Raw genomic sequence first — 10,973 nt, 5'->3', positions numbered from 1 at the left:
TCAAGTGCCCGAGTCAAATGCCGGAGTCCTTTGCAGTCTAGGTTCCCTCTTCCTGTCGGCAGCTGTTTTCGCGGCCTTCATCCGGAGCAAATCGGCCGTTGTACGTTCGCTCATGAAATCGTCCATAATCTTTCGCAGACGACCATTTGTCGTCTTGTAGAGGGCGCGAGCTTCGAGGCGCGAAACCGCTGACGACACGTTGCGGCTTCCGCTGGCCGCTTGGATCAACATTTGTGTCTTTCGTTGGATAATTCGTTGCCGGAGTTCCTCCTCAACACCATGCTCAATGTCGCTGTCAGACCGATGTTCGATCTGGCATGATTCGGGCGACTTCTGGCTTTGCCCGGACAACGATTTTTCATTCTGATTGGAAGTCGCGACCAATAATGAGCTCAGTGATGCCACACATATCGTCTCTCGTCGGCGACGCAGCATCGACAAGTTCAGTAGTCGATCTTCGGCGCGTTCGCCACTCTTAATCGACAATGCCGATTCCTGTTCGGACGAAACGGACATCGAATCCCAAGTCGAGATGCCCGAGTCCATGGAACCTGATGCAGGACGTTGCCTTCGCAGCATGGGTCGAGCCCTAGATGTGCCATAGCTGAGACACGAATCATCGAGACTCTTTGTTGTTAATACTGCCTTCCCTTCCAGCGGACTGTTATCATCAGAAGGCGAGTCCCGACTGTCTTCAGCTCTCTGTATTGAGGGCGTTTCTCCCTCATGTAAGCCGGATGTCTGCACGAAGAATGAAAGACAAAAAAAAATCAATTTAATATTATCGAATGCACATATTTGTCTTTCCGTTCAAGGTGACTTTTCCCAAAACGAACCGTGCCGGAGCAAGCCTCGGTAGACCATATCGTGATGTGCGTCAGAGCGTGCCACAAAATGGGATTTAATGCTACGGGACCAAGCCAGAGCGACCTGAGCCGTATATCTCATTGACTTTACATACTTTTTACCGACAAATGTTTGTCGTCAGTTTGACGGATTAACGCATAAAAAATAAACCAGACTCATTACGTGTTATGTGTCAGTTTACAATTTACAAAAACAGTATTACTCAACTATATCCGTTAAGACATGTGTGATACAATTTATCACCGAGTAATGATGAATCTCACCTAATAAGAGCTGAGCATTATACACATAGGCATAGACAAATATTTTATGCACATACTCTTTCGCACAGGTATATTGTGTTGGAGTATCATCCACCAAAGACGAGGAACAAGTATAATATTATACAAAAGGCAACGCCCCTTATAAAAATCCAAGCTTTTTGTTAATGTTTATTGCAACACATACAAAGGAAAATGTCCCTGTTCATCTTTAAATACTTCTAGTTCCTACATGAATGTTGTGCAACATAATATTATAGAAACTTTTCAAGGTTTTCAATTACTTAATCTGCACATGCCCAGATTGTAACTGTGAACTGGGTTATTGTACTATATACTTCATACAGTCACACTGCTCTCAACACGTAGAGAGCCCTTAGTGCGCATGCACACAATTATAATGGAGCCACTGTGAACGTTAGATTCTAATTTCTTTCTCCGAAATTGCCCGTACGTCATAGGTTTCCACCACATTCCTCGGCCTCGCCCTTGCCCACCTGTCCTTGGACGACAAGTCAACTCTGTGACGACACGCCACTACCGTACTGTGCACCTGTCGGGGCACATTATGACAGTGTGCGTCATGAATGTCTCGCGGAAGCAGTGCGCAAGCCTTGGGATTGATTTTTTTTTCTTTCTTGAGAGAAACCAACAATGCGTAACTTATTTACCCGATGCTTTTCAGACACAGGTCATTGCAATCGATTTGTATTGAATGTGGTTGACTCTGCGCACTCCTGGCATTTTACGTTCGATGACCTCTCCTATTTTTCGAAGAAGTCGAAATGACTAAATGTTAGCAGTTGGGTAAATCTAATGGTGGAAGCCCGATTACAAGAATTGGAACTGTGATGACCCCGTACAGAAGAAGACTGGACTTTCGCGGATGAGAATTTCATGTTGTTTTTAATATTTATGGTTCAATGAAGTCGCAACGAACAATAATGACTTGTGCTTCAAATGCACTCCATGACAGTTAAGAACTTTTGATATACACACACCACACACAGTGTAGTGTGTGGGTTTAAATGATGTCTAGGTATGTACATGTATTATGAATAGACTGCACATAGTCTGCGACAATTGCTCCCATAAAATACCTGCACGCTTAGTCTAATAAAACCCTAACCCTCATGTCAAACTGAACCTGAAATCCCATCACAGTCATAACCCTAAGCCTAATTCCAGGAGAAAATCAGACCGGAGCACTTGTCTCATGAGCAAAGTAAACCTACAGCTGGTGGTAGAGCTATAAAAGAGATTGAGGTACGGTATTAAGCTTAAGAGGGAAAGGCAGTCAACGAAGAGACAATAGTTTTTTTTTTTTATAGGCCGCCTATATTCTGTTTTGTTTGTGCTGCGGAGATAATGAGAGCAACCGCTTAAACTGCCTCGTGAACCTCACTCACCTCTAATGGCAAGATGTCCGAGTCAGACTCTGAAGGGTGCGGTGACCTCCTCAAGAGAGAACCAAGCGGCATGCTGTGCCTCGACCTGACTGGTGACGGGGTGCTCTCCCTGCTCAGCGATCCCACGGTAAGCTTGGCGATAGCTTTCGATCTCTCCTTCATTAGACCTTCCAGCTTCTCTCTGTTGGCTTGAAGACTGCTCGCTGCGTTCGAGATCCTCCTTGGAATGTTGCCGGTACTGCTGGCCTTGCCAGACAGACTCGACGTTGGGGATGCCGAACCCGTGGAACTGTGCGGGGAACTCCGATCGCATCCTGTGGATGAACTTTGAGGATGCGGAGACAGGGATCGAGGCGAGATCGGACGGGAACTGGAAGACACCGGAAGGGACATTCGTCGGCTTAGCCGAAAACCAGGTCTAGGTACCTCCAGGTGTGGCGACGACGAGGGCTTCCGTGGGGCTATGACATCGCTGTCGATGCTGTTGATGCTGGTATTAGACGATGTTATCGATTTTGCGTTTGAGGTAGAAAGGAGGGAGGATGCTGGACTGGCGGATGATGGACGGCAGGGGAGCAGTGGACTACGTCGAGGAGATAGAGACATTCGACGATGTGGAGGAGTTTTAGGGGGAGTTGGCGTGAGTGTACCTCCCAGGGAGGGTGAGCAAATACTTGCTCTCCGATCACGCAATGGATTGCACTCCTTTTTCTGTTGATGAAATCTTTGTGACGGCGAGATTGAACTGTCTACCACACTCTTCGCCACAACGGTCCAGCGGTACCTACTCTGGCGCTCCTTAGGTACATTTTCTCCAGTCAGCTTCTCCTTTTCCACAGTTTCAATGTCTAATACACCTGGCGTTTCTTCCCTTACTTCGTTGCCGTCTTCTGATTTTGATTTGTCGTCGTTGTCAGTGTCGTTGACTGACTGCAGGGCTTTTCTCGCTTCGGGGCTGGCAAAAACAGAAAATGAAATCTGTGGAACCAATTTTGGCTTTACGACTTCAGGCTTTACGAGAATGTGATCATTGGACGTTGCAGAATTTGAAATGTCTGTCTTGCTGTCTCCAGCGATACCTGTAGTGAAAGTCGGCAAATGACCGGACACTGGCACCCTCATGGTGACTGTCTGTCTTTCTGTAAAGTCAATTATAAAGTTCGAGAAAACGTTTGGTCGCTAGTCAGATGTGAATGAGACTGACTGTATAGCACTTATCGAAGCGGTCAAGATTGTGTACCGGAGCAGGACGCGAGCGCCCTTTTATACCACTCGAAGATGGTCTCTCGTGTCTTACCAAGAAGATACTAGTCTTACGTCACCCGGTTCGTGTTTGCGGAAACTGGCTTGGAGCCCAAACCTGAACTGCTTGAGTGCACACAGAATGAGCATTATGAACAGGGACTTTAGTAAGACCCTCGCTGCCACAAAAGGAGCATTGAACCTTGAGGGAAAGTTGATTCAACAAGTCCAAGACTTTGTGTGCTGTATACCATCTCGATTGGACCCACACGTTTCAGATGAATGCTCATGAATCCACACGCGAACAGAAATCACGTTTAATGTTTCGGAATCTTACGACAGGTATACGTACATGAGTTCACAATCTTACGACGGATATCAGAAATGAGTTACAAAAACTGGCAGTATGCCTGCCGAGGACGACAGGTTTTTATTCTTATTCGTGGAACGCTGGTGCATGAATTTATAATGAGACCTAATTGGAAAAGGAATATACGTAAGGGTTGTTGGACGCCACCAAAGAGAAACGATTATAGTTTCGTAAAACACCGCAGAATCATACGTAACGACCATCTCTCACAAAGATATAACGACGGAAAAAATACGCTTCTCTTAAACCCTGGCGATGGTAATGGAGGCCTTTGATAAGCAAGGCGTACCAACATGGCCTTGGTGCATCCGGGGAGGCATCAGGTGCTGATGTAAAGGTTACTCTAAATCATTATTTTGCAACAGCCCGTAAGAGCAAATTTTCAACCACTACTAGCAGTTCAGTTCAGTTCAGTTTGGTATCTATTTCCATCCATCCATCCAACCAAAAATTGAAACAGAATGCAAAGTATAGATTTCAAAATTGTTTAATCATTTTGTAAGAATACATAATATTATGATCAGAAAGTATGTATATAATAAACTATATATCCAATAGTCCAATACAGTACTACTCAGCAAGATGAGAAGGTGTACGTACATATAAGGTTTATCTAACCCGTGGTCGTCAGTCATCATGAAATTTTTGTTTTACTTAAGACATGAAGAATAAGATTTTACTATGATTTTGAAAGATGCTTTGTAAATTCGTGTTCCTTCTTCGCATTTAGTATGTAAATAATTGCAAATAAACATGAAAATCTTGACAACATTGAAATAATTTCTAATGTAAATAATGGTACTTATTCATTTTCATTTCAGTGTCATTTACAGATTGATTTTCAAACTTTTGTTTGTCTTGCTTTCTTGTAGAAATCTTTCTCCTATGAATGATATTTAAATCTGGCATAAATATAATTGCAAATGTGATTGAAGATCAGCATTTCAGCACTCTGATAAAAAACAACAACAACTGTATCAACTGATATGAACTGACAGCTTTTTCGTTTATTCCTGGGTTTTGCTGATTTTTTTAGTCCTGAGAAGTTCCAAGAACACCTATATGCCTTCCCGATAAACTGCTGTCAATGAGCGCGTCCCACATTGTTCGCGTTCTAGATAATTCGGTTCTCATTCATTTCTGAAGCATTTCGTAAAAGGACAATTCGAAGCACCAGCATAATCTGACTATCAAACTCAATAGCTACGGTCGAGGCTGGCTATGAATGCGCGATCGATTTGCCCTCTGCGTTTGCATAAGAGTTAATCACCTAACGAGAGAGTTCTGGGCTTTGAGAGGTGCGTAAAAACGAGTCAGGCAAAGTTGAACGATAAACTATATAGGATGATACAAAGGAATAGTTATCCAACAGGGGATGGGTATAGGAAGTCACGTACAAGGGCACCTATTGTTTCCAACTGTCAGTTATCTCTCCATACCTGCTCGTATAGAATAAGATCCACCTTCCCTTTGAACCCTGAAGTGACAATCACTTTCAGCAGCACCTCGCTGCTATTCAGGGATAGTGAATATTGCTGCGTGCGGATGACGGTTGCCAGGGTGAAGCGAGCGAGTGTAAGTCTCACTATAAGCGCATTAAAAGTGACCATGAGCAGTGCAAATTAAAAAAAAACAACAAACAAATCAAATCAAAACAAAGCAAAGCAAAACAAAAAACATGGTTCTGTGCTAAAGCATGTGCGATCCAATACTCCTTGTTTTGTCACTATCACTCAGGTGACTTTGTCTTTTATTTGTTCTACATGTTCACAAGTGTATGTAGGTTTCATGTCAATTCGCAAGGTGAAGGACGTGATGGAAAACTTCACTGATGAATTTGTGATTATCACGAGTGACCTTCAATCTTACATTCAAACATCATAATTCAACGTACACATTAAGGCTAGTCAGAACTGACTTGACGTTGGCAATACGTTAACAATTAAAAAGTGATGATGTATGAAATACATGTCATTCTTTCAATTAAATCATCACAAGCGCTGATCAGCGACAATTCAATTGATGAAACCAGAGTGGCGCCAGATAAACAATTTTGTCCTTATATTTCATTTTCTGTACTTACCTTGGCTGCCGGTATGTGTGTGTATCGGAGCGAGAGGAGGGCATGCTATATTAGTATGCCTGTATCAAGCTTCAATCAAATACATAGTTATACCCTTAACCAAAACGAATCTACAAAGCAAAGCAGAGAGAGATTCCTAGATCGCAAAGTATTCCTTCGCTTTTGTCCTGTTTGATTCACAAAATCTCTCTTAAAAAAAAAACAACACACACACACGCACACATACACAAACACAGTGACACACACACACACACACACACACACACACACACGTCTTATAGCCGTTCTTTTATTTTTGTAGAGGAAGTATAAAATGATCGTTATCCTTCAGTCGTGCCGGAGATAATGAATCCAAAAGACCTATTCAAGAGCTATAGCTTGTTGTGACGCAAACTGATCTATCAATTTGAAATGCTTAGAAATTCTTGACATCTTCGCTTCTCTCAATATTTTACAACTCGCAGAGAGCGATAAAAATAAACGGAAATAAGCGGAATCAATGTTAATAATAGAAGTGCCTATACAATAGATTGAAAGTGGCTAAACATGCTAAATGGCATAGGATTTTTCTTCCAACAAAATAAGGAGAACATTCAACTCTTGAATATGATATACACCGTCTACCATCCACACAAAAAGCATGCGTAATAAAACCTTATTTTTTTGTGAGAGAGAGAGAAAGTCTGATAAAATCAAGACTGTTTAGAGCAAAAATGTTATTGTGTTGAAACATGTTTCATTTGTGTTTTCCTTTTTTCCCCTCGGTCATCCGGTTTACAGATTAAAATCCAATCGCTCCTGAGCAACATAATGTTAATGAAGATATGAACTACAATAGCAGGGATTGGGCTCGTGCAGGAAATGAGTTTTCCAATACTTAACATTGCTTAAAGTTCTGCATCGCTGATCATTATTTTGCGGTGACCTTGGCTTCAGAAGCAATGAATGAGCAAACTTTTATCTTCTGAGATGGTGCAATATAGATAACTTCATGTACTTAATCATGTTTTTATTAGTTGTGGTTTGGAATACATTTTCATAACAAACTCTCAATTTATATTTGCCATACTGTTGCAGGTAGATATATCGATAAAACAAGAGCACTGGAAGGAAGCAAAGGAATGTAAAATGGAACACGACCCAAGAGCCAAGAATTTTACTGGACTCCCTGGCGAAAATGAAGTCATCCATGCCTGCAAACTTTGGCAGAAGGCAGTAAATACAATGACAACAGCGCTATATTTCACTAACGAATTGACTGGCATTATTTTGTAACTCTTTTGTTACATTTGATTTAATTTGATTTCATTTTATTGTTTCTGCATGGTACAAATAATCATCTATGATCACTTTCAGAAATATACACATGGTCCATCATAATTCAAGGCTGATTTTGCATATGATAGGTAATCAAATAATTGTGACAGAGAACGGAAACGTAATAAAAGAAAAAAATACTGATTTCAACTACTATTCTTACTATTCTTACTATATTTATTGATAATGATATTCTTTGCATTGTACATTGTATAAGGTATCTTCATGTACTTGAGCTGTTTTGTAAACGGAAATTATAAGTCTTCGGACTTTTCATCCGTCTGAGTGTGTGTGTGTGTGTGTGTGTGTGTGTGTTTGATGGCAATAAACCTGATCAATTTTAATTTCAATTTCAACTAGATCATGGCGTCTTTAGCGTGAACTTGCTCAGAAGGAAAAGTAAGTCGAATCTTATAGAACAATAATGACTTGTCTTTCAATTATATGCCACGTGCTTTCTTAGCCACACAAGGGCACCTCGCGATTTATACGGAGAAACAGGATTAAATGCTCCAACGTCACCTCTATAAAATCATATTCATATAAAAGTTGAAATACCTACCTAATATGGTATATGGTGAATGGTAAAGAATACTGTCATGCTGTTATTGATTATTTTAAAACAACGCAAATCGAACGTCGGGTTCAGCTCCATCGAATTGATGGAGAAAACAATGGAAGCATTTATTTACAACCACCTTAGTTCTGGAGTCTTTCGACCTTCTGACATTTAACGTCATTGTAATGATTTTCTCCAAGGGGGTCAAACACTGGTCGATTAACGATAGGATTATCTGTTTGTGGTGATGGGGAGAAAGACAAAAGGAAGCCAACACACCAGCACTTCCCGTGCCACATTCTGCTTTTAACCGTTCATTTTGTTCAGCTCATATCTTAGCGGCTTTTTCAAATGATGTATCATCATTACTATTTCGTGCTATTTTTTGTTTTTGGTCTGCTCTGTGAACCACTTTGAATCGTATAATCAACGAATGCAATCTTGTTTCCAGAACGATAGAATTGGCCGTCAGATATAGGCAAGAGTAGTTATGTTTCTAATGATTATCATAGAAAATATATGTTAGGAGGCTTCCTCCTTTAGCGAAAGACTATTTTGGTTTTGTTTTGTTTATCTTTTAATCTCTGCTTATGCTTGTTAATGACATTATTAAACGACACTGCTGATCACAAGAGCTCTGGTCAAGAGATACTGCTTTAGTTAGGAAAAAGGAACACATTTTGCTGAAAAAACGGGCTTTTCCCAATAGAAAGAAAAATGTCAAATTCGTTAGAGAGAAAAAAATACTTTAAATATCCGAGTCGAGAAGCGCCTGTAACCAATCGAGGGGGGGGGGGGGGGGAGGGGGGGCTTATACTTCCAAAATCATATTTGCAAATTCCCTGCATAGCAGGCATTAAAAAAAGTCAGTGCTGCATCGCCGTACGCAAGTGTGTGTGTGTGGGGGGGGGGGGGGCGGGAAGCATTTGAATATCGGCTCTAAAAGTGCGAAATGTGTTTGTGTGTATGTGTGTGTGTGTGTGTGTGTGTGTGTGTGTGTGTGTGTGTGTGTGTGTGTGTGTGAGGGGGGATACTCAGTACCCCCTTCTCCATACTCTTTTGGTCCATCTTGATTGACTTGATTAGTACACAGTGACGACACGCCCGCGGGGGGGGGGGGGGGGGGGGGGGAGGCGGTGACAGACACAACAATTCAGTCATTCACATTTTTCGGGAATATTCATCCACCCTACACACCTTCTCGTTTCCATGCCCCAGATATATATATATATATATATATATATATATATATATATATATATATATATATGTATATATATATTTCTTGCTATTCATTCGTATGGCCATGACCAGTTGTTACGATTACGACTTAATGACAGCATCCGGCAGCTGGAGATTTCCGTTTGCAAAATCAGCGTTGTCAGAACGACGACATAGAATGATGATTATTCTAAATAATCAACAAATAATAAGAATGTTTATAATGAGGGGGGAAAGAGAAGAAGAAGATGAGTAGAGGGGAAAAAAAGTTGTGGTTAGTCAGGTTATTTGTATGAACAATAGAGATTGTTTATGAAAATGAGATAACAACTGATTTTTTTTTTTAATATGTGTAAGATCTGAAAGTTTTTAAAGTGTTTTAATATGAATATGATTATATATATATATACATATATATATAGGCTTATATATCTTTTTTGACAGAGAAGAATATAATCGATGTTTTACTGAAAGTTATATCGCCCATGCACCCTCTGTTTTGTTATTCAAGTTCAGCCTTTTGCAGGCACGCCGAAACTTTCTCTCTTTGATAAAACACTCAACTTTGTTACAAATCGCATGTGGATTCGTCATTGTTAAGGTGGGTTTTTTTTTCTTTCTCTCTTTGTAATGATGTGTTTGATTATGGGCCCTCCGTTCATTCATTTATTTCTGATTTCATCTCAAGTTTTTTTTCACTTGCCAGAATTTTTTAGTCTTAAGCAGACTCTTTAGATCAGTTTAATTACCATAATGTTCCTTTGTTCTGTGTTATGTGAAATAAGAAATTTGGTAGTTTGAATAATTTTATTGATATTAAACCAATGTTTAATATAATACATTGCAATAGTATAGATATTTTTTTTTTAGATAGTATATTTTTGATGAATGTATATTGATTGATTTTTTTTTAATAGAGAGTAAAGGGTATTTTGATTTCTTATGATGAAAAGTAATAATGTGTGATTATGATAAGGATAATTTCAGGGAATAAGAAGAGGTTGAAGGAGGGAAAGTGAAGATGAGGATGATAAAGTTTATAAGGAGGGGGAAAAGAGAAGATGGAGAAAAAGAAGATGAACAGATGAAAAGAAAGTTGATTTTTAGTAAGGTTATTTATTAAACAAAAGAGATTATTTATGGAAAAAAGAACAGAAATGTACATAATTGTAATTGTATTTTTTTGTTGTTGTTGATGATAAAGGTTAATTTTATTGTGCAATAGTTAATATTTCTAATGTATGTTTGTATATTGGAATGTATTCATGATGATCCTTGTAAAATGTCCGCAATGCAGCCTCCTGGCTGCAAGAGATGTTACTTAATAAATACCTTTCAATCAATCAAATAAATAACCTTCTTCATGTTCTCCCCATTGCAGCATCAAATGCGGTGACATATAGGCCCTACTAACAAAACAGAGCATAAAAGCCCTGCCCATGTGCAACTTGTAATATCTATAATACCACAATATTTGAGAGGTCCTCGTTTTCTTTGCTGTGTTGTTGACATGTCGGCAAATAGAATATCAAGCATCATGGCTTTTAAGCCACTCTCATTAAATAAGGAGAAAGCTGGAGATGTCAATCTTGCAAGATTATTGGAAAATGATGCGGAAAAATTGCGTGAGGATGCTCCTTGCGGT

At 40.0% G+C, this 10,973-nt stretch overlaps 1 protein-coding gene across 1 annotated transcript; it reads right to left on the bottom strand.

Moving 5' to 3' along the window:
• Window positions 1–3,658, bottom strand: LOC139718906 (uncharacterized). The gene is made up of 3 exons (XM_071630354.1): window positions 2,537–3,658; window positions 1,582–1,680; window positions 1–741 (listed from the first exon to the last, which is right to left on the bottom strand). Exons 1-3 carry the CDS (start codon window positions 3,656–3,658, stop codon window positions 1–3), a joined length of 1,962 nt encoding a protein of 653 aa, XP_071486455.1.
• Between the last annotated feature and the right edge of the window lie 7,315 nt (window positions 3,659–10,973).

This window comes from Diadema antillarum, unplaced genomic scaffold (genome assembly GCF_040938485.1).
Source record: "Diadema antillarum isolate AM-2024a unplaced genomic scaffold, OU_Dant_1.0 scf00000101, whole genome shotgun sequence".
Taxonomy (NCBI): Eukaryota; Metazoa; Echinodermata; class Echinoidea; order Diadematoida; family Diadematidae; genus Diadema; species Diadema antillarum.
This window is presented reverse-complemented; position numbering and strand designations above follow the sequence as displayed.